General features: G+C 35.3%; 1 protein-coding gene across 3 annotated transcripts; it reads right to left on the bottom strand.

Moving 5' to 3' along the window:
• Positions 1 to 786: 786 nt before the first annotated feature.
• Positions 787 to 24,097, bottom strand: LOC115976025 (alpha-glucosidase 2-like). 3 transcript variants are annotated; one of them, XM_031097095.1, is made up of 23 exons: positions 23,910 to 24,097; positions 22,828 to 23,119; positions 22,635 to 22,703; positions 22,417 to 22,554; positions 22,192 to 22,309; positions 21,519 to 21,601; positions 21,065 to 21,160; positions 20,386 to 20,554; positions 20,171 to 20,313; positions 20,015 to 20,101; positions 19,675 to 19,860; positions 18,705 to 18,872; positions 17,555 to 17,675; positions 17,385 to 17,454; positions 16,510 to 16,597; positions 16,289 to 16,409; positions 15,843 to 16,036; positions 15,604 to 15,712; positions 14,919 to 15,074; positions 13,894 to 13,996; positions 10,262 to 10,435; positions 4,204 to 4,349; positions 787 to 1,139 (listed from the first exon to the last, which is right to left on the bottom strand). In XM_031097095.1, exons 1-23 carry the CDS (start codon positions 24,080 to 24,082, stop codon positions 940 to 942), a joined length of 3,204 nt encoding a protein of 1,067 aa, XP_030952955.1. In that variant the 5' UTR covers positions 24,083 to 24,097; the 3' UTR covers positions 787 to 939. The 3 variants fall into 3 exon arrangements, with proteins under 3 accessions (XP_030952955.1, XP_030952956.1, XP_030952957.1); XM_031097096.1 differs by lacking the exon at positions 23,910 to 24,097 and having other exon boundaries at positions 22,417 to 22,553; positions 22,633 to 22,703; positions 22,828 to 22,920; XM_031097097.1 differs by lacking the exons at positions 787 to 1,139; positions 4,204 to 4,349 and having other exon boundaries at positions 10,363 to 10,451.
• Positions 24,098 to 25,272: the final 1,175 nt, after the last annotated feature.

Here is a 25,272-nt window from a genome sequence, read left to right as displayed (position 1 = left end):
TTCTTATACAAATTGACTCAGAATAGTAAGCGTGAAAGGACTAGATCTTGTTCTAGCACAGCGGAACCATTAAGTCCATAAGGGATTCATTGATACCACAAGGAAATCCTAGAATCCATACACACATAATATATATATATATATATATATATTGTTTTATTTGGAAATAATCCTAATTGACCATAATAGGATTCTATTTTGACTAGAAAAGCCTTTAAAAACACAAAATCAAGAAAATAAAATAACAAAAACTACAGAAAAATAAGTTTAAAAATTAACAAATAATAAAAATTGAATAATGCTACAATCACAAATTATTTTACAACATTTTTACAAAATGTTGATGAGCCAACGTTTTATTGGTTTTCATTTAAACCCACCATTAATATCATTTTTTTCATTTATTAATAATCATCTATCATATCAGCAGTTTGTAAAAATTTTTATAAAATAATTTTTATTTCTAGCATTATTCATAAAAATTAAACCTCATACTCTATCTGACGTCAGATTGGCACTATTAATTGATCAAAGTTAGTCGAGACTCGAGATGGTTCACTCATCATGTAAGAGGCAGCACCTGTTAAAGGATTATAGGGATCGATCATGGATGCATGTACCGGTGAAATTAAGAGAGTTCATATGGTGGACCCCATTATGATGTCAGGTGTGATGTCAAAAAAATGTTGAAAGGAAACGGTAGCCCGGGGCAGTAATTGTAAGACCTTTTTTTTGATAACCAAATGTAAGACACATTTTAAAGTGAATATAAGTTTGATTTCAAGCTCGTTACAAAAGTCATAATTTTTTTTTTCTAAAATAGGCAGATAACAAAATGTCATTATTGCTAGGCTATCACTTAATTCTCATCCAAGACATACTTAAAAAGTTTTATTATACAGAATCTTCTGATAGCAACTCTATAATCTATATGTTAGATCACAATTTTGGGATTTCTATCACCTCGTACTCATGGGAGATCCTGAGAGGTGATTGATTTGAAACAGGTCTATCTTCTGACCACAACTCCAAATTAACTGTCCCAGTTCCCCCATGGATGAGACACTTGAAAACCTCTTTGACATTAAACCGATTGACTAGCCCCAAGCCCAGACATTTATCAATAAGTATCCATTCACCTGAAACAACAACGGCAATAGAAAGTTAGAAACCAACTTCTGATCAATGTGATAGGAAAATAATTTCTACAAACTGAGTTAACTAATAAACAAGTCAGGCCCAATAATGGGGTTTTTCACAGTTTCTTAAGGATTGCATCAGCCTTTAAAAAGCTGAACAGTGCTTTAGCTTTCTGCCAATTTTGTGAAGTGGCTTAGACTTTTTTGGTGGCTTTTGAGAAGAAGTCCTAGGATAGCTTTTAAAAGTAATTGCAGCTTCTTATAAAAAATGTGAACTGAGAAAATATATTTCAGAGAAGAGAAAGCAATAACTTATAAAACTTGTATCAGCAATCTTTGGATATATGGCAGTCACTAACTACAGATTGAATTGGTCATACCTTAAAATGTGTAAAGAGCATTTATATAGAAGGATATATACAATACCCAGTATGATTTACAGATATTCAATTAATATGTAGTTTATGCTCATTTTATACCAGTTTCTTCTCTATTGTTGAGTGGATCAAATTCGTTGCTGTTCATCCACTGTAATCTTAGATATTTTTGGGCATGTAATCTAGGATTAATTGTGGGATATATAATTATAACACTTGGAAACAAAGTGCATATCTTGTCTCAGTTCCATCAACTGAGTAATGAGTTTCTACCATGGTAAGCATAGAGCATAGCTAATATTTTCAAACCAAGCATTATCAATTTCTGACATAATAATTATACGTGTTACTAAGTGTAACGATATTCCTGAGAATAAGTCCTAACTCTTAGGGTTTTCTTTTTTATATATATAAGAAAAATAAAAGGCTTTAGGTTTGTAAATACCATACTTTGTCTAGATATGCATAATTGACTCATCCTTACTTCAAGACCCTCTAATGACTCAAGTCTACAGCCAAACAAAGCAGCCAATGTGCTGTTCCTTCTTCAAGCTCTAAGCTCTTTCTAAGACTTGAAATTCATATTTTGATTTCTTCATCCAGATCCAAGCATCCGCGCCCAATTTGATGACTCTTGTCCGCAATGGAGACAGATAGAAACTACAGCTGACATCCTTTCTTCAAGTTATTAGTCTAATATTTCTGGCAACACAGCTTTATTCAGAAACTTAACAACAACAAAGCTTTAGCCCCAAAACCTTGGATCAACTATAGATACTCAACAAACTAATCAGTGTTGGCGACATGTATTCTTCTTTGTCATTCTATCCCATTCAACATCATATTTTGCAACACCAATAAATGCGATCGCTTTCTTTAAATGAATTTCTTCACTTCGTATCCTATGTTTCTTTATATTTCCAATATCTTAACATTCTCATTTTGGGTACTTTTATTTGATGACATGACCTATTACTTCTTATTTATTAACTTTTTTTTTATAAGTAACCTGTTACTTCTTAATAGTTTTATATTCAATACCACAGAGCATAATTGATCTTATAACACTCTTAAAAAACTTTGTACTTAATTTAGTGGGAATTTACTATCACACAATACTCCAAATACGTTGCCCCACTTCATCCACCATGCCCTGATCCTATGATTCACATTTCCTTCAATCTGTCCATCTTTATGAATTACAAATTCAACATATCAAAACACTCACTCTTTGGTATCTCTTGACCATCCAATTTTACAACTTTTTCATCTTTATTTCTACTTTTACCAAACTTACATAAACGACATTGTCTCTACATCTAGGTGAACTTGTATAGTTCACTCACTTTTCCCAATGCTGCTGGGACCTCCACCACCAAGTCTTTGTGGTCAATGACTCAATATCATACACCCTTTATATTCTCCAATAACTTCTTTAGGCACTCTTTAATACAACTGGTCATTTCATTCCACGTCCTATCAAAATCTTCATCTAGGTCTCACTTGCTTTCTATCATTCTATCTTTAAACACAACTTGTTTCTCTCCCTTCAAACCCCACCACCTAATTCTTGTGTTACTCTTTCTAATATCTCTTCTTTTCAATCTTCTAATACAGATATCTAGTACCACCAATCTAAGTTTGAGTGGTTATACTCTCTCCTAGTATCATCTTGCATTATTTACAATATATACTATCAACTTTTTAAGGATGAAATCTATTTGACCAATGTTTGTCCCACTTTTGAAAGTACTAGTGTGAATCCATTTTCTTAAAGCAAGTGTGTGCAAATATAAGATTATACGTTGTTGCAAATTCTATCCCCATTTCTTTTTGTCTTTTATTGTATACCATTGTTTAGATCTTATATGTTCAATTCCTCTAGATTTCTCACCTATGCACTTAGTTTTCAGTAACCACACTATGCTTATTCTTCTCCTACAAATTGTCTCTATCATTTCCATGAGTTTCCCTGTTAAAAACTCTATATTCCAAGTTACAAAAAAAATCTTATTGTCTTGAACTAAATTCTTTTACCCTCACCCATACATAAAGTGCAAGAACCCTTGCCACTCACTACACCATGGTGTGATGTAATGTGCTGCTTACAGGGAATGCCCCAGCTAGACCTAGCTAACTCTTGCTCACTTTTCACTACATCCGAACTTCAAAGTCTGATGCAACACTTTGTTAGTAAGGGACACCAACTTCTATCTAAATGGACCCAATTATAAGAAAAGTTACCAATTTTTTATGTTGGCCTTCAACCTACCACAACCGTCCTTTTCTAGACTTGGTGACTGGCTATGAGAAAAATAAAATTCCTTAAAGATTCAATTTAGGTTTGGAAATCCCAGCTTCAAACATTGCCATGCAAAAAGTAACTCCAGTATAAAATTTATAGGAGCTGGAAGACATCTACTCATGCATTTGTTTGTTTGATTAAAAGCTAGAGAATCACTTAAATAGTTTTAAAAAATAAAAATTCTAAAAACATTATTGGGAAAAAAACTCAGAACATTTTACATCAAAGCGTATGAAAAGAAATAACCAGATTTTGAAAGGAAAACATGTCCTCCATTTATTTTATTCCCAAAGAACTTCTCATACCCTCATCACAATAAAATAGCTTTAAGTTTCACTATAATGGCATTGAAGATATTAAAGTGCACAAAAAAAAAAATTACCATTAGGAAGTAGATTCCCTTCATAAAACTGCTCCCCAGATTCTGGCCACACTTCATGCTTGGACCCATCAATGGAAGTAAATGACACAAACGATTCTGTTGGGTGCAAGAGACCAAATGTAGGGTGTACTCTCAAGCAAACAAGTCTACAACACAAAAGCAAAACCAAGAATTATGCATGAATTCAAAGACAGAAATAGAGTCAAAAAGATGAAGAGTCAAAGTTAGAATCAAGTATGATGAAAATTAAATGTATCAAAATCTTTCCATCTAAAAAGTTGGTTACAGTAAAGGGATAAGAAAAACTGCTAGCTAAGAGAGCTTTGTTGAATGACAATGCTGATTAAAAGCCAAACAAGAATAGGTTGCCAATTTTCTTCATAGATCTGTAATATTAATTTAATTTGGATTTTATTTATGAATTTAATTTTAATTGATTACATGGTATCTTTCATTCTTTGTTGTAATCGTTGAAACTCTACCTAAAGGCCCCAAAAATAGTGTCAGACACGCCCTTTGCAACTCTGTGTTGCATAGCTTGGCATCAGAGCAAAAATTGATCTAGTAAACTAGATCTTTACAACCAATCCACCATAACCCTTGACCCCAAACCCGTGAAACCACCACAAACCCACCACCTATAACAATCCAAAATCCAACAAGCCACCCATTGTTACCTCAGTCATCAGAAGCCTCAAATCACACAATCTAACAAGCCACCCATTGTGAACTCAGTCATCAGAAGCCTCAAATCACACAATCTGAACACCACAAGCTCAAGCCGCAACCATCAATAGTAAAATCCAAACATCCAAGTTTGTCAAGCCCATCCAACACACTGAGAACCAGGTGAGACCTACCCACTCAACCAACCATTCAAAATAAAAAATTAGAGAGAGAGAAGAAGAAGAAGAAGAAACTTCTACAACTGATGATAGCCATCAAGCTCCAAATTGGTTTACATAGCAAAGTTCAAACCCAAATTCTTGACAGTCCCAAACTGCCGACATCAATAAACCCACCAACTCACATTTGTTCTTCGACATCAATATATTTTGTATGAAGTTTAGTTGTCATGGACCATGTAAACCTTCGTTTGTAATCAGTAGGATGGACTCAATTTTGAGTCTTCATTTATTAATTAAATTCGTTATTATATATATATATATATATAAAGGATCAAGATCAACTTGCTCATGAAGTAACTTTAAGTAATGTTACACAACTTAATAAATTTTCAATGGATAAAAAAATTTTAAATCTCACACTGCTATATCACATGTTTTCTATATTCTTAACATGCAAACCAAATTTTGTGCCAATTGGATGTTTTTCAATATTTTTTTTTGATAATGCTTAGTTTGAGAAAAGTTTGAATGCTACTTTCATCTCCTTAATTCCTAAAAAGTCTAATGTAGTGGAGTTAAGGGATTTTCGGCTTATTAGTTTAATTGGGGGAGTGTACAAAATTATTGCTAAAGTTTTAGTTAACAGGTTGAAAGTGGTGCTTGGGGATATTGTTATGAATCTTAAAATGCTTTTGTCAAAGAAAGACAGATTTTAGATTCCGTTCTTATTGCCAATGAATGCTTGGATAGTAGGCTGAAATTAGGAGTTCCTGGGGTGTTGTGTAAGCTGGATGTAGAGAAGGCATATGATCATGTGAATTGGGACTTCCTCATTTATATGTTGGATCGTTATGGTTTTCCTGAAAAATGGAGAGGATGGGTTTTCTTCTGCATCTCTACTGTTAAATTCTCCATTCTCATTAATGAAACTCCGTGTGGTTTCTTTGAAAGCTCTAGAGGTATAAGACAAGGCGATCCATTATCCCCATTATTGTTTATCATTGTTATGGATGCTTTTAGTAAAATGTTTGATAAGGCAGTGAGGGATGGGCTCATGTCTAGTATTAGGGTGGGTCCCACAGGTAACTCTTTGCAGGTGACCAATCTTCTCTTCGCTAATGATAACTTGGTCTTATGTGATGCTGATCTTGGTCAGATTCTGTTTCTCCAAGGCGTGCAGTTTTGGTTTGAAGTTGTTTCTGGGTTGAAAATTAATATGGGTAAGTCTGAATTGGTCCTTGTGGGTGTGGTTCCAAATATAGCAAATATGGTGGATGTGCTAGGGTGCAAGCAAGGCTCTCGATGAAATATTTAAGTTGTCCGTTGGGTGCTAATGTCAGAGATAGTTCTATTTGGAATCCAATTATTGAGAAGATGAAGAGGAGGTTAGTAGGTTGGAAATGACTGTATCTCTCCAAAGGAGGTAACGTTACTCTTATTAAAAGTACTTTGTCCAATCTTCCAACTTATTTTTCTGGTGGAGGTTGCAAATTGTACTGAGCAACTTCAACAAAATTTTCTCTGGAGTGGTATGGGGGATGTTAAAAAAACTCACCTAGTGAAATGGGCTATGGTTTGCGCACCTCTTCATTCTGGAGGTTTAGCTATTAGAAGTTTGAGAAGTTTTAATAAAACTTTGTTTGGAAAATGGTTATGGAGATTTGGGAATGAGCGACAGGCCTTGTGGAGGAGAGTGATAGGGTCAAAGTGTGGTTGAAAAGGGGGAGGTTGGTGCTCTCTTCCCATTACTGGCCCTCATGGAGTGAGTTTGTGGAAGTCTATTAGCCGTGGTTGGCCATCTTTTGTTTGTCACATCCAATTTGAGGTTGGGGTCGAGTTTAATGTTAGATTTTGGCAGGACATATGGTGTGGGGACACTTCTTTGTGTGTGCGCTATCTGAGACTTTTTTCTTTAAGTCAAAATAAGGAGGCCTATGTGGTTGATTTGATGAAGTTCCCGAACGGTGTTCTTTTCTGAGATCTAAATTTTAGAAGATACAGTGAAGATTGAGAATTGGAATCCTTTTACAGTTTAATGTCCAAAACTTATGGAGCTTCTTTGAGAGGAGTTGGGGCCGATAAGATGTGTTGGAAACCTACTATAGGAAGAGGTTTTGCTATTCGTTCTTATTACTAGGTTCTGACAAAAAGTTTCGATTAGTCTTTTCCTTGGAAGACTGTTTGGAAGTCTAAGGTCCCCTCTAGAGTTGCTTTTTTTGTTTGGACTGCAGTTTTGGGGAACATTTTGACTATTGATAATCTTAGGAAACAAAAGATTTTGATTTTGGATTGGTGTTGTATGTGTAAAAGAAATGGGGAATCAGTAGACCACATCTCCTTATCCATTGCCTTATTTTATTTGTGGTTTATGGTGTTTACTTTGTTTGGCATTTACTAGATTATGTCGAAAACAGTGGAGTTGTTGGCTTGTTGGGAAGGAAAGTTTGGGAGGCATCAGAATGCTGCTATTTGGATGGCTATGCCCCATTGTTTGATGTGGTGCATTTGGCGGGAGAGGAATAACCAGCATTTTGAGGATTTAGAGAGATTGGTTTTAGATCTGAAACTCTTCTTCCTTAAGACTCTTTTGGATTGGGTTTCAGTGTTAGGCTTTCGTTCTTTTTCTTTAGTCCATGGTTTCATGGACTTTTGTACTTTATGCACTTGATTTGTTTTTGTCCTTGATGTATACTGCCTGTATACTCAAGTGACACCCTTCTTCTTTTCAATATATTTTTATTACTTATAAAAAAAAATTTATTTAATCTAGAAACTCATCTTTTATGCATTATTTTAAAATACATAAACTTGAAATTCAAACATTTAAGGTAATCTTTTTTTTTGGGGGGGGGGGGGGGGTGGGGGGGGTGGTGTGGTTCAATCAAATCACCATTTCTTTTAACCTTTTGTACCCCCTAATGTTATATGATTGGCTACTTAAAAAGGCTCATACAGCCCAACAGAAGCTCTGGCATATTTCACCAAGCAGCAAGCTTCACGCAGGTTTGGGAGTTTCTGTCTTGTAACATGTGGATAATTATGGAGAACAAGTTGACCTTCAAATTCTAAACCTTTGAGACATGCATTCCTGTTCAACAACCACAACACCACAACATCCACAATGAAATGCTATGCAAACTGCAAACTGTGCACATGCTATCACAAACTGGGTTATTAGAACCAGACCACCATGACAGATTAGCTTGTTGGTGTACACTTTGTTCCACATTGTTAGCTCACTTCTGACAGTTAAAGCTTTTGGGTTTGATAGTCTCCAGCAAAGTATCAGTCTTAAGTTTTTCAAAAGGTCTTGGGTCGCAAATAAAACAGAAACTCAAGACTTAGAGCTTCTGACCCTAACTGTTCCTAACTGTCGATCAGCACTTAGGGAAGACCCTAGAATGCCGATCAGCAGTCAGGGAGTTCCATTCGGTAGTTCTCTTCCTACACGAAGTGCCGATTGGAACTCTGAGTGCTTACATTTTCACACGGCTGCTTCCCCTCACTCCCCTGCAAGTGGTTTGGCCTTGAGTTGACAATCAAGGGCTTAGATGGATGTGATTTCAAGAGTGCACATTATTAGGGTTAGTTAATTACAAGTTAGTTATTACTACATAGACTAGCTTGAGTTAGTTAGAATTTAAGCACACTTATCACATTAAACACGCGTAAATCCAAATGATCATATGTTAAATTAGTTAGCCAATAATCTTGAGCCAAGTCAGCCAATTAGATCAAAGCTAGTCATTTATAAATAGACTTGTAATTTTCATTTCATTCATCAAGTGGAATAATAGACTTGCTGTTGCTTTCACTATTGTAGTCTTGCTTGGAGATAGAGATTCCCTAGAAGCAATCTCATCTTAGAGAAGGTAACTCTCTCAAAAGAGTCACAACCCATTCATCATTCTCATGCATAACCAAAACCGTATTCTCATCTTCAACAAATCCTAGCGTATTTCTCACCAAGAACCTTTATCAAATACTTAGCCCACTATACCCCTAAGATCTAGGCAAATCCCTAAGGTCAAACACCTTAATCCAGCAACCAAACCTTCAAGAACCAAAATGATAAATCCAAGGGCGTAACTAGAAATTTTTGGTTGGGGGGCCGAGGTAATATTATCATATTGATTTGCAATTAGAGAAAAATACAAAGTATGACATATATACATATATACATGTCTTCCTACATTAGTTTTAGAAAAAAACATTAAATCTAACCAAAATTAGACTACATTTACAAGAAATAATATTTATAGAAATTAAATATAATAAAGTCACTATAAGCAACCATAAAATAAATAGCAGTTAAATTCAACCAAATTAGACTACTATGGTAGAAAATCAATTCAAAATCAATTTCATTCATCCAAACTAAATTCAAAATCAATTTCATTCCTATTAATAGTCTAATACTGTACCCTCACAGTCTCTCTACTCTCTAATGATAATTCCCACACTAGTACAACAAAGGTCTTTGAATAGCTATGGGATATGGCCTCACTCAAGAAAAATAAATTGGGATATGGCTAACATGTCCTAGAGAAGGAAAGGAAAAGTAAAAAAGACGAAAAGTAGGAATTTGGGGTGGGGCATTTTTATGGCTATGTATTGGAGGAGGGGCCAAGTTTTTCTCATAGGGGGGCAGCTCCTAAATGAGAAAGTGTGAGACCTATTTCTTCCTACCATTATAGAGGTTTTAAAAAATTTTGGGGGGGGGTCAAAGCATAACGTGCCTCCGCCCCTGGATAAATCAACACAAACCCTAAGTGCATTCCATACACATTGTTGTTGCTTCTATTTCCATTTTCCTTTTAATGGTCAATTTTGGGACTATATGGGAGGTGGGGTGTTAGTGTGTGCTTGATTATACAATGTTAGCATACAATGTGATTAGGTGCCTTACTAACAATGGACTGCAGAGTTCTGTCAAGGAGCTCTGAGAGGCTATAACAACAAACTTAAAAGACAAACAAGGTGTGCACATGAAAACATGTAAATTTGACAATATTGTTGTAGCAATTAGATAACTGTTAACACCAAGATCACCCAGGCAACATTGACCAAGTGACTTGGGAGGATAAATATGTCAAGCAATTCAATAGGGAAAAACATATGCATTTTCACAATTCTCCATCAGAGTGTTAGAAACACTACCAACATTCTTGACAGGCCAAAAAGGAAAAGAGAAAGACAGAAATTTTCACCTTGAAAACCCACCGGAACCAGCACCAACTTTACGGGCAACAATGCTAGAGTCAATTCGGAAAACCTTGGGATCATTCTTTGGAAAATATATTTTCCGTTGAAGGGCCAATCCACCACCAATATCACCTTCTAACATAATTGATTCCTCCTCTCCTGCATGCTCAAGTTTACGCCTACAAAGAAAGAAAACTTCAAGAATAAATGGAATTATACAAGTATTCCAAGGGAAAAAAAAGGAACTGTAGCAATAATGCTACTAATACCAACTCTCCCTTTGAGGCAGCCGTGCAAAAACACAAGCTAGGGAATCCGACAAAATATTGTTTAATGAAATGATTGCGTTGTTCAACACCATAAAATATTCTATTGTTCCTTTCTCTCCAAATTATCCACAAGACGCACAATGGAACCACTTTCCATATCTTGGATTGTTTGTGCTGTTGACACTAGCATTTGCTGCAGTCTTTGGTATAACCCAAACTACTTCAAATAAGAAAAACACAAACGACCAAATATCTCAAGCTATTGAACAATGAAGTAGAAGGTGCTCAACTGGCTCCCCACTATTCTTGAACTATAGCACCAATCTATTATTACCATACTTCCCTTCCAGAGATTACCCACTATCAAAATTTTACCAAATTCTGCTTCCCAAGTAAAAAAAGCAACCTTTCAAGGTACCTTAGCATTCCAAATCCATCTCCATTGGTCCCATGGACTCTCTCAAAATGTCAAAAAAAAATTTTGATAAATAATAATTTTTATTAAAAATCATCAAAAAAAAAAAACACTACTCCCCTGGTACACTAGCAGTGTACTAAGGGAAACAAAAAGCTAATCAAAACTAAATAAGCTTTTCCCTTTACTTTCTTCTTTTTCTAATTCTCTCTCTCTCTCTCTCTCATACACACACACACACTCTTGTTCAACTAGATTGACAAATTTTGGTGATTGACTATTTGATATATGGTACATGGTAGACGGGGTGATTTGAGGTTGCTAGACCATGCATGCTCCCCCTCACCCCCCTCCCCCACCCCATCCTCGGCCTCTCCACCCCATCCCCACCCTCTCCCTCTCCCTCAACCATCACCTTCTTTCTTTCCTTTTTTTCCACCCTCACTTTTTCCCTCTCCTTCCCCCATATGCTTTCCTCCATAGTTCGGGCTTTTCCCATATCCTTATCTCCCTCCTCCACCACTGCCTTTGCCATCCCCTCCCCCACCACCTCAGAGGTCAAACCAAGCTCTGCCTAAACAGCCGTCCTTTGTACCTGCACCTTTAACCTTACCATGTCCTCCCTCCATCGAAACCTCTCTAAACATCCCTCCTAAACCTCAATCCTTTGTCCTTGGGGGTAGCAAGAGGTCTTTTCATGTTGATGCAAAACTTTTTTCTTTTTCTTTTGATGGGGGGCGGTCTGATTCATATGCCATACATGAGACACGTCGGAATGTTAAGAGCTCTATTTGGGTTAGACGTAGGGGCATAGAGTGGTTACTTACTTGTCTCGAAGATATATGAGACTGGGTGCCTGGCCATGTTTTACTTTGTAAGAGATTTAGGGAAAATGGGAAGTTGTTAGAGTTCTGTGGAAGATCTAACAAAGCTGGTCTGTTTGTTGTTATTGCAGTTTATTTTGGTGGGTCTAGGGGAGGTTGTCTTATGATACCAGCAAGCTCTAATGGAGCTGGTTGGTCTTTGTTTCAGAATGAGCTTAGGAATTTTTGCTTTGGTGCTAAGCCGGTCTCTTTGGCCAAAGTTTCTGTTTTTAATGGTGGTGGAGGTGGCCAGCTTGCTAGTGATGGCCGGAGTGGGAAGAGTATGTTTGTTTATGGTAATCAGCAGAAGTTTAGGAAGTTTGAAAAAAATGGAACTAAATGGGGGCAGAACGTGATTCATGGAGTTTCTTTTGAAAATGGTTTAGCTAGAAATGACAATGTTTCAGCTCTATCTGGCAGACCCACACGGGCTTGTAAGTTTAAGTTGACTCCTTCTTTATTGGCATTGAGGGTGTGCAAGCCAGTAGGAGGAAGACGTGTAGTGACTTTTCTGAGGGCTAAGGAGATCAGCTGGCCCAAGGATGTTGGTGGTGGGCCAGTAGTCACTAAACTAAAAGGTGGGCTTGATCAAGCCCAACCCGTGGTGCAAGTGCCTTCTTTCAAGAAGGGCAGTTTGGTCAAGCCTAGTTCTTTACAAGTAAAATCTGGTGCTCAGACATCATGGGTAATAGGCGAGTGCTCGAATGGTGTTAGGTGTGGTGATTTCGAGTCGCTAGAGAGCGCAGCGACACCGAAACTGGTACTTAGTGCCTCTGCACTCGTTGTTGGGGTTTTACTGATTGTTCTTCTCTCTTTGAGTTTATGTCTTCCCTTAGCTTAGTTTCCTGATTTCTTGTTTTGCTGTTCTGTTTGTTCTTTTTTTCTTGTTGTTCATCATCATGAACAACTTGTACTTTTCTTTTCTTTTTTCTCTTTATTAATAAATTTCTGATTACCTATCAAAAAAAAAAAAAAAATTATTAAGAAAAATTGAATGAACCAAGTACATCGGGCGTATACTAGATCAATATCATAACTAAGCTCTAAAAGTACAATGATCTATAAATTCTAATAAGTTGGAGAAAGGAAAGATTCTTGATGCTGTCATCCATTCACACAAAGTCTTGAGAGTGCAATTTTATGCTTTGAATGGTTAATCCACAACCCTCAAAATTTCTAGCATTTCTTTCCCGCCAAAGGAAGCACATCAAGCAATAAGGGATGCTTTCCAAATCTCACAATTCTGATGTCTCCTAAATCTGCTTTGCCAGCAATCAAGTAAATCTATAAGCCCCCAAGCCATCACCCACTGAACTCCAAATACAGCCAAAACCATATCCCACAATTCTTTGGCAAAAGGGGAATATCAACTGTCTCCCCAACCCATTTACACAAACAACACCAACTCACTAAAATAATGTTTTTTTTCCTCAAATAATCAGCAGTTGAGTTCTAAAGACGTTGTCCATCCTTGCTGGTGCAACCCATCACCATCGATCTCAAGAAGGAAGCAAAAGAAAAATTCCCTCATGATTTCCAACAAGACCTCCAATACCCGATTGACTTGCTTTCCTTGCAGAGATCCTGCCAAAACTGAATTCGATCCAAATTTGGAATATTTCTTTGGTCTCCTAAAGCTAGAGATTTATATCTATAGCTCAACTTCAATCTTGTTCCTCTCTTTGCTATAATATGCAGCTTTACTACTGGCATTTCTTTGTAACATTTTTGTTAATGTCAATTAGCAAGAAATGTAACTTCCTGAACCACATCCATATCTAAGCATCATCCACTGCATCAAATGATATTAAAGCAGGAGATCCTGGACCTAATAGAAGAGTATCTAGATCCAAGTGAAAGATTCTATATCCGAACTATTTTCACCACATAACACAACCATGCTAACACAAACATATCATTAATAATAAAAATTAGCTGCTGATTCATACATGAAATCCTTGACAAACATTGGAGTGACTACTTACATTTAGTAAGTAATTATAGACGTAATTTGTAAATTCTATATGGATCATTTAAACTTATACTTCTCCTATAAAGACCGTTACCAAAAAAATAGGTTAGCAACTCACTCAATGACATTGTATTCCTCAGAACATCCAGCAGACCGGTACTCAGTGCCACTATACTCTTCATAACCATCGATATCAACCCTGCTATGAAGCCATCGCGTTCCTACATTCATGATTACATGGAGGAGAAATGAAGCATTACCCATAAAGAGTGGATACTGTATTCTACAACAATATAAATTAGCATACTTAAGATGATGTAGTAATCATGATTACAATATATATGACATGATATGATATACGTCAAATGAACCATTTGATCAGCAGTTACTGTTCTCTCCATTTAACATGAGACTTACTAAGCTAATTTAATCATTAGAAAGTGCCAAATAGGTTGGGATTGGGGAGACTTCATAATTGAGGTGTGATGTAAACCAACAAAAATTACTCTTGGGAAAAAATTAAACAAAATTAGCATCTTACAAACTTGCTATTAGAGAAAGGAAAATTAAATGGTCCTTTGATACTCAATTCATATTCAATAAAACAATAAATTGTACCTAGCAATATTTACTTTACTGGAAGTACAGACCTAATAAGGAGTTTCTTAGAGGATTTGTTGAGCATGATTATATGCAACACAGAAGCTCATGACAAACAAATGCGGAAAAGGCACAGAAATATTTTCCATAATTTTTTCCTAAAAGATAGCAGAATGCTTAGTTGACAAGAAAACTTTTTGGGCGCTAAACCAGGATAACACCAGTTTGTAAAATCCTACAACTGAGAGTGCCTTGGTAGTTGTGCCCATGCAAATAGTTAAATATGTATGGCATAATATTGATTGTAATAATTGCTGACAAATCATAATCTATTATCTACCTCCAAAATATACCATACCAATTCTTTTAAGGTTGTCCTGTATATTCCTTAATACAAACATCAAGTATCATGTTATCTCAAGGTACAGCCATCCCTGAATATGGCTCTGAATCAATTGATTCTAAAATCGGAGCTATTATTCTCAAATATTATCATGGAACAAATTCAAAAATATTGAGCTTGTGCCAATTCAAAAGAATTACCTGAGGAAAGGTGCATCATGGAAATAATTCTACCCCCAATCCATGGAACTACTTTTAGAATCCAATAACCATTGTTCAGTTCAATAGGAGTCCTTGAAAGTTCTACTCCCTTTTGTCCAGAAACATCTTCTATATCTGGAATGCACTTAGCATTTTCTGCAATTAACAACCAATAAAAATTAATAAATTGCATTAAAAAAATTCTTTTAGTGAGAAGAAGCATACAGATAGTATTAGATACTCTTTAGAAAAAGAATGCAATACAAAAATGCAAATCATGAACTCACGCACCCAAATCCCCGCACCCAAAAATAAAAAGAGAGGGTGGGGGTGGGTGAGAAGAATATTGGCAAGAACTGAGGGACAAAAATGTCTGAAAACCTATATCTAGACACAAGAAATTATAATATATATCTAACAAGAACTCTAGGAAAAATTATGTTTGAAAGCCTATGTACAAACACAAGAAATCATTATATATATAACGCATAGCCAACCCGAATATTTTAAATTTCCTCATAGCAGAAGGTTCGGATATAGACTAATTGTTTTTTTTTTTTTTTTTTTTTTTTATAAGTAGATATAGACTAATTGTTTGGAAACATATTATCATTTAGCAAGACTATTATGCACATGTAACCAAAAAAATGTGAGCTAGCACACTGCCTTGCAGAAGCTGTATTACCCAAACAAGTCTTGTAATACTTTTCACTGGTAGAAACCAGCTTATACACTTCTTGTTCTGAAGGCATCATAATTTGCAGCACTTCTCCATCCATGCCCCATGTATCAAGCTGTTGAAGGTACCCAGATTTGAAAAAATCAACAAATAAAAATAAAACAGAGGACCACCTATGTTGGTTTACTACCATATGCATATCTCAGGAATGTACAGCCTTGTCCCTCCAAAAAAAGAAGACATACCATTGCACCTTCACCAAGCAATAACTGCACATGCATACGATGCTTTGGCCTCTTCCATAATCCTTCAGTCTTGGAAACTCTCACAGTAACAACTGATGATTGAAGTTCAGCAACATAGTGTGTCAACAAATATCCACCTTTAGTGAATTCATATCCATCACCATCGTCTTCAAACAGAAAACCTTCAGCTTTCCCTGTAAATAAAAAGAGAAGTATGTCCTTAGACCATACAATGATGTCTTTAAAGCCAATCTATCATTTTAAACAATCCATGCAAGATTGAATACTGTGGACAGAAAACTCGGACTTAAAACAGCACAGGTAAACAAGCAGGCTTCAGAACATGACCTGAATTGGAGAATAGCCAGTTGAAACTTGAAACTACTGGAATCAACAAGTGAACAATTTACATATATTCCTAAAAATATTGAAAGCACCAAACTTACCATGTTCATCTAAAGCCACAAGAAGTGTCAAGTCATCTGAAGGATTAGATTCACCAACATGCTGATGAGGTGGACCCAAAGGTATAATCGATCCACCTTGTAAATATAATGCTGGCAAATCCTGACATATCCACAAAAAATTAAAATGAGAAAACAACAATAAAAAACATTTTACTGCAAAAAAAAAAAAAAATGGAGGCAAGAAGTGAAGAAAAAGATACCGGATGCGAATCATCAAAGTCAAACCTCAGCCAAATTCCCTTAGGCAATGTACAGTCCAATTTATCCAAACCCTGACCAGGCATAGTGCTAATCAAGATGTCAAGGATGTTAGTACAAACTGTATGGGTCAAATGTATAGGTATTCAGCAACAAAAAACAAAAAATGTATACCAATAAAACCAGAGAGCACCAAATAGAACTTTATGTGGTAAAGGCTTATAATTAAATATTCAAAATCAAGAGGACATATGGAATAACATCACATTCACATTTTCTGTTTTTATTTTCCTCAGCAATGCAAATAATATATGTTGTATAATATTAGATAAAGTTATGTGCAACAGATAAGAATCACAGATATCACAAGAATCTAAGTATAGAAGTGAGTAGTAGTAATTTCTAATTGTAATGGTTGCTACACAAAAAGGCTTTGTTTTATCTCGTAAAAATGAAATTAGGTATTGACCTTATTGGGATTGAGGTATCTGGAATAAAGATTGTAAAAAGACTATGGTATGCCATCAGATGGATGTATTAATGAGAAATAGGACAATGTTTGGCCAGCTAACTTATTGAAGACAACCACCCAGCATTATCTTTAGAAAATTCTTTCATTAAGGTTCAAAGATTCTAGAAGTTCTAATTTTTTATTTTATTTTTTTAATAAGTAATCAATTCTATTACAAAAAAGAATGCATCAAGTACATAGGAAGTATGCTAGATGCAAAGTCAAATGTTAATCTGCAAGAAACAAAGTGTATGTTAACTATAATAATCCAAGTAGCAGAATGAGCAAGAAACTGAACCATATAAACACATATGAATACATTCTACAATCACCCAATAATCTATCTGTGAAGGAATAGATGAAAACCTTGCATAGACTAAAATTGGTCCTAAAAGAAAAGAATTTTCAAGCTTCCTTAAGTTGGGATCTTTCGGATCTGCAAAAGGAATTGACACACATCAAACCCCATAAATAAAGTGATCAATTTCACAAATTCCATCAAATGGAATTTCTTATTCGACAGCACAAGAACCCACCAGCAAAAAAAGTAGGCATCGCCACTGGAGTACCAATTGTATGAGCCTTAAAAAAAAGAGTGTATAAGTGCGGCAGAAGGCGGTAACGCCTTTTCAAAGCTAGGCGGCAAACTTCTTCACACTAATGAACAAAACTGAAGTAAGTTCTGAACTAAATTGTGGCCACAACAGAATAACATGAATTTAAAGAACTTTACAGCAATTTAATAGGTGGCAATCAATAGTACCTAAATATACGACTTCAAAAAGTCATTTCCAAATTCCAATAGTTTAGTCTGATTAGATTTAAGCTCTCCATATACTAGTGCAATATTCATAAATGTGTGCGCTTTAATAGTTCCAACTATGCAGTATACCACTCACTCAAAATTCAGGTGGAAAACTGTAGCTTGAAAACACGTGATTCATTCTACTCAAGGTGATTATTGCATTGGCACATGTCCAAGAGCATCCAAGACATAGTGTATACATTTTTTATAAGATGTAAATATCATTCTAAAATTTTGGGTACGTCTATGAAATAAAATATATCAGGAAGTATCTGAGAGCTATTAGTATTCAATATAGATACCACAAAGATATGGCTCCATTTAGAAATATCGGGAGCTATAGCCCTACCCCAACCACCTCCTCACATTTTTGAGATGATAGCAAATAGGCTAAGCACTCATCCAAATGACCAGAAAGAAAACTCAAATGACATTAAACATACTCTAACCTCACTCAAATTCTATGTACTACATGATGATCTCTTCAAACCCAAAAATAGGAATTAGAAACAGCTGAAACACTAGGCATAAATATGTTGAATATAAAACTATCTTAGTTAATGGTTAAGTATTAAATTCACCATTTTCTAACAGATTAAGCTTTTGGGATAATCAATAATTTATCATGGAATAGGAGCAAGTGATCCTGAGTTCAAACCCAAGGATTTTGGGCCCACATAATGATTAAATTCTTTATTTCCTAACAGCTTAAGTTTTTAGGACAACTGGTAATTTATCAGTTATCATATGTTGTTCTAATGAAAATATATGTCTGCATTTAATGAAGTGGTACTATGATGCACTCCAATCATCAATAAGTTAAAAAGGCTCATTCACATACTCAACATAAGCTATTGCTGTATTGCTAAAGGAGGACAAACCTCTTCCCCGAAAGACCAGGGTTCATGGTCAATAGTGTCAGTTTCAGAATGCCCGCGGCAAAAAGGAAACATAGCACTTACACCCATCCACCTTCCAAAAAGCTGGGGTGTTGCATTTCCAGAAAACCCACCAATATCAGGTCCTGAAAGCGGCTGACCACTAAGTCCCTGAAAACAAACTAAAACCAAAGTTAGAGTAGAGTAATACTAGAAAAAGTTGAACATGAATAAACTTATCCGAAGTATTATATGGAAACAAAAAACATTTCATTGTGTCCAAATCTGAACCAAGAAAAGGAAGAAAAAGGAAAAATATCTAAATTAAAGTTGGGATAAATAAATTTAAGATATTCAAAAAAGCATATTCATAAAACTTTCTCTTAACTTTCTTGGACAGGACTCCTAAATTGAAACAAACAGAATAGTTCTTAACACTATTAGAAATCCAATATTAGAATACTCTTAGACCAAACTCAATCAAGTCAATAACCCTAAAAGTAAAATTATATGCCAGATCTTCCCCTTCTCATAAAATACACCTACAACTTTCAAACCAGTAATCCAAATCAGGAAACTGTTGTAGCCCTAGACTCCTAATGACTTGACTTCAAACCATTTAAGACTTGTCTCAATCCAACATTGCATGTAATTCCTATAAATAAAAAGCATTTAACTCAACAAAACCAAAAATTATCCTAAGATTAGCAACTTGACCCCTATTTTTCATGGCTGCATCAATGAGTTTGATTTCCCATGCACATACGACAATGTAGACAGTCCCAAAGTTCTCCACAAGACCACTGGATCAAAGAAAAGATTTGTGGAAAGTTGGCAGGAAAGGCAAAAGCATAAATTACACAAGAAGGCACAAAAGTGAATTCAATTGTCCCATTTTGCTTCAGGCAAACAGCACAGACTGCAAAGATAATTTTTTTTTTCTTTACATAAGTGTAAACTCCTAATTGCTTACCAATTGAAGTACCATGGATATACTCATATGAAGATGCTCCCAATTTGAAAGGTTATCTCCTGTCCATGTTGCAGCATACCTTTGGCTACCAATAAACCCAGCTCTGGTGAGGACAAAAGGACGCTTATTTTCATTAGCCAACTTCATGCCTTCATATGTTGATCTTGCCATCAGCATGCCATACACCTGTAATAGCCAAACCCTTATCTGAGAGAAGTTCATAATTTGCTGTGCCAGTCAAGTTCATAGAAAGGATCCTATGGGACCAAAGAAATTAATTTCAAACGCATTCCAACAGCAAATACAAACTAGGTTTAAAAAGCATGTAACATAGTAATACATTGTGATAATAAGAGTGATTTTGACAACCTCCAAGCTCATCATCTCCCCTATGAATATTACTTTCAGGCATCGTTTTTGTTACAGCCTGCAAAGAAAAATAATTAGTTCAAATAACAATGAAAGAGGCAAGCACTAAAAGGAATTATTGAATTACCTTAAAAACAGCTGGTTCATTCATATCATTCCATATACCATCAACACCATTAGATGTGAAATCTTTAACTAAACTAGCCCACCAGGAACGAACTTTTGACTGCGTAAAGTCAGGAAAAACACAGGGTCCAGGCCACACCTCCCCTGAAATTAGATTGGAATATTTTAACACATCAACTGTCAAAATTAAGTACTGGTGAATATAGAAAAATATACCAACAAAAGGCCTTCCATCAGCTTTTTGAGTCCAGACATCACTTTTTGAACCGCTGTCATAGACAAAATAACCCTCTTCATGCTTGATCCCTGGGTCAAGCATCCAGATAGCTTTAAAACCATTCTGGTGAAGATCATCTACCAAAGATTTTGGATTTGGGAAACGGTCCTGAAAGATACCATAATGATTTATTGTTCATGTAAAAAATGATGTAAAAGATTTCATGCAAGATGGCTAATTCATTTCCAAGTCACAATACAAACCGCTTTTTGAAATTAAATACTTTTTGTAGTAGCGTGTAGCAAGATAGAACCTACCATGAAAACACTAAATGTATTTATCAGTAAAATTAGATTATTGTAAATAACAAACACAAAAAAGGAAATAGCCACAAGCAATGGATTACTCAAGTAAAAAAGCCATGATTTATTATTCCATTACTGAATGACGGAAGAAAAAATGGATAAACTTCAGAATTTGTTGGGGACCAAAACCCAAAAAGAAAAAGGTATGAGCAACATATTGATTCATTTTTCCACATCAAGAAAAGGATATAGATTTAATCAAGAACAGCCAATCCATTTCCAAGGAACAAAAAATATGACTAAATTCAACTGAGATAGCTAATAATTTATGCCTATGGAATTGTCAGACAGAAGACACTAAAGGAGGACATGCCTTGTCAAAGGTGAAACACCGAAAGCCATCCATGTAATCGATATCCATCCATATTACGTCACAAGGTATACCTTTCTCCCGGAATGTTCTAGCAATCTGCAAAAGTAAGGTGTTCAATAATGAAGAAAAAAATAATAATTATTATTATAATAATGTTCAAAATAGAATCGTCCATAGAGGGTCCATGATTGTAAAACAATGAACTAACCAATATGAGCATTTTGCTTTATCCTTAGAAAAGATTTAGAGAATAAATCAAGAATTTTGACAATATACTGTATTCTTCACAGTATAGTCAAATTTATTCACATATATCACTCAGGAAATAAAAAACTTAAAAAATTAAGAGAACTTATGTAGTACTTGAACATGATTTACTGCAAGCATGCATGTACAAATACATGCAGGAAGGAGAGAGGCTGGTATTAACCTGAGTAAACTAGAAATTACTAACCTCAAGAACTCTCTTGTCTGAATCGTAGCTCCAACGACATTGTTGATAGCCGAGGGACCACTTTGGAGGCATAAATACAGATCCTGAAGAAAAAATAATCAGTTATTCAGCATATATAACTCACTACCAAAATGATAAATTTTGAGAATAAAGGACAAGTCAGTAGATACTGGTTGCACTGTGTGGTAGTCAAATAATTACTGTTAATAACGTAATTTTGTTTCTTCATGAACAAGACACAAATGCAAAGATTTGATATATATATCCAAGTAGAACTTAGTTCTTGCCGAAAAAATAATGCGACACAAAAACATTAAAAAAAAAAATATCCATGCTAGAATATGATTCAATTGAAAAGAGACATTCTTATTATATAGATTAGAGAAACTTTGAAGTCTTATCAAGTTCTTCTAGAAGACTCACACTGTTGAAATTTTAATGGAGTCTCACAATTAGAAGTAAAGCAAATATTAGAAGACAAGTAATGATATATGATCATTGAGTAAAGCACACTAGAACTAGGTAGACTAATACTATGCAGTATAAGACACCTCAACCAATGAATTTTAAGCTCTTCTGTAATCAATTTGATAATTGTGGCCACATTAAATTAATTGAAATTATACATAAAGAGGACTAAAGAAATAATAGCTAAGATGGGTCAGGAAATTACCAATTGCATGAGATAGAGCTATCAAGACAGCAGTGGGTGAAGGAAATGGACCAAATGTAATAACAGGATATGAGGATGGAGCAACAAACTGTATCCTCGATTCTTTCCTCAGGTCAATCTGTTTATGAAAAGATACACACAACCAATAGATACGTAAAAAACTATAAAGTATAACTATAAAGATTTCAGAAAGTTTTATTTCCATATATTCAATTGTCACAGTACCTCACAGCGTTGTGTTGTGTCAGCAAGCACCCCGAGTGCCTCCCCATTGGGCAGAACAGCCATCACCCAAGGATGAGACTGGTACAAGGATGTAGTTCCTGGACCATAACCCCATGCATCCGTGTTCCAAGAAAAAACCTAAAAGAAAGGCAACTGCTCAATATTTGTAGAGCAAGTATAGAGCTTTCGTGGATGGAATATCAAACAAATTGACTTACTCTCTTTCCAGTCCGCTCAAGTTGTCCACTAACTTCTCCAGTCCCATAGAAGGAGGTACCAGAAGGAAGCTACATTAGAAGCAAAGTCCATTGTATCAATTAAGAGGAATAATGTAAGACTTGAAATTGCATTAGAAAAGAGATAAAAAGAAATGTGGAGAACCAAATCAAAGAAAGCAATGAAGGAACTGACCTCAATTTTAACAATCTGCTTTTCAAAAAGACATTCAAATTTCGGAGTGTATAAGGGCACCTTGTGACTCATAATGGGTGTTTCCCTATCCTTGCTGTTTATAAAAGATAAACTAGGATATGCTGCATCTCTATCATTTGGAGGACAATCAAATCGAAAGACTCCATCCTCCAATATAGGTTGAAAAATCATATCCCCTGAGGAGACATCTGCAGTGACTGCCTTTTGTTCATGGTCAGCCATTTTAGATATCAACCTCTCACCAATCAACCTCCTACTAAGCCTCTTCTTTCTGCAAGCCAAAATTTGCATAAGTAATCCTTCCCCGACATGTACTATTAGTATTCTCCCCTGTTCTCTTCTCAATTTCTATTTTTCCAAACAGCACAGCAGAGGACGATAATGCTGAAGATGACATTAATTAATAAAGATTTAAGCAGGCAACGGTTCATCACTCTCAGATATTAATAAAAATCTCCTTACCCATATACACAGAAAATGAAAACTAAAAGTTTAAATACATGGTTGGTCCCTTAAATTTAGCCCAGATCACAGCTTTTTGGGACTAAAAGCGATCACTTTAAACTTCAAGGATTAAACCCGCTCATGACCTAAGGGACCAACAATCATATGAGAAACTCTTTCTTTACCCATATTGACAAAAGGATAAAATTTAAGGTTTAAATCCATTGTTGGTCCCTTAAGTTTAGCCCATGATCAATTTTAGTCTCTAAAGTTTAAATTTCACTCTAAGTCTGTTAGGGACTAAAATAAACCAGATCACTTTAAATTTTCAGTCAAGACTAAAAAAATGATCACCTTAAACTTCAGAGATTAAAATCACTCATGATCTAAACTTTATGGAACAAAGATATAATTTGGCCAATAGTGAATGCGGTGGAATTAATGCGCGTGTATTAGTTCAAAACTTCAAAAATGCATCAATCATTCACAAAACTAATATGAGTATGCACCGTGTATATACACATTTAGTTACTTTTTTTTTTTTCCTTATCATATTCTGGCTAATCTGATATGTAATTGTATCAAACAAAGGCCAAAGGAGGAACTAGTAAAAGAACCTGATGGTGATGAAGCCAGACGGAGAAGAAGGAAATGATGAAGTGAAGATCTGGCCCTGAGTAGCAGCAGCAAGACCAAGATTCCTCAACCTGACCACTGGTCCACTCCAACAACAGTTAAAATTATCATGGATTTTACTGATGTGTGACCAAGGGCCTAAATTAATTTTCATTTTCCTCTCAAAAAAATTAATTTTTATTTTTGAAAAAAATTTTCTCAAAAATTGAAAAAATAAAGATAATTTTTTTAATTTTTGACAAAATATTTTTAAAAATAGAAAGGTTAATATGTGGCTTAAAAACGCACGTTAACCGAACCCAACTATCATTACTAGACACACAGTGCTCGTGCCAGTGCTGTTGCTGTCGTTGAGTGGTGCGAATCTCAACGCAGCTGAACCCGGACCTGCACCACGATCATTTTTTTTTTTTTTTTTTAAATGAGAAGTGAGCTAATTGCTAACGTAACTGGATCCCATACACACAAAAGTGGAGATAACTTTGTACCTGAATTTTTTGAATTTTCACTTTGTGATGAATAATTAGAATATCCGCTTTGTTAAAAGAATCGGGACTGGTATGCCGATGGTTTTATATATTTGGGTAGAAATTGTTGTGACTTTGTGTTTATAATTAAGGGCTTAAAATTAGAAATAAGAAAATGAGAAAAGTAAATGAAATTCGTCTACTTTTTTTTTTTTAGAAATTCGAAATTACATTCTAGTGGAATGAAAAACATAAATGATAAGGTTTTATTTCTTGGTTACAATTTAAAATTTTTTTGGATGGCCTTGATTTCTGGTTAGATTCTTGAAAAGGTGCAAATCTATTTGTTGGGCTTGCCACAAAATGATCCATGGATTTTGACATGGGTAGACCCTAATAACTGTAAGCTCATGTCCAATTGCTTCCACTTCAATTAAGCTTTCCCTGCCATTACTAAGCGGTTGTGGTAGTTGTCGGGTTTTGAGGTGGGAAGAGAGCAATCCTAATGAGAATGTCTCTTAACTCTTTTTATAAGTCCTAACGTGTTTATGTATCGTGCCGCTCGTGCGTCAGTTTTGCAATCTAATTAAAGAAATTAAAAAATAAAATAAATTATAATGAAGTGTAAATTTGTAAGGCTTGCAGGGTAATTCTACATTACCCCTCTTTTTGTTTGGGGTGCGGTTTCTATTAGTAGGCAACCTGCTATATCAAATTACCAAAACATTACATTTGATGGTACCATCTTTGCATTGTGTAGTACTAATATTACATATGATTGTACTTTTGTTACATTCGGTGATTCTTTTTTTTTTCTCACATTTGATGGTACCATCCTTATATTGTGCAGTACTAATATCACATGTGACTGTACTTT

Source organism: Quercus lobata, chromosome 2 (genome assembly GCF_001633185.2).
Source record: "Quercus lobata isolate SW786 chromosome 2, ValleyOak3.0 Primary Assembly, whole genome shotgun sequence".
NCBI classification, from domain to species: domain Eukaryota; kingdom Viridiplantae; phylum Streptophyta; class Magnoliopsida; order Fagales; family Fagaceae; genus Quercus; species Quercus lobata.
The sequence above is the reverse complement of the archived record's forward strand: the minus strand, read 5'-3'. Positions and strand labels throughout refer to the sequence as shown.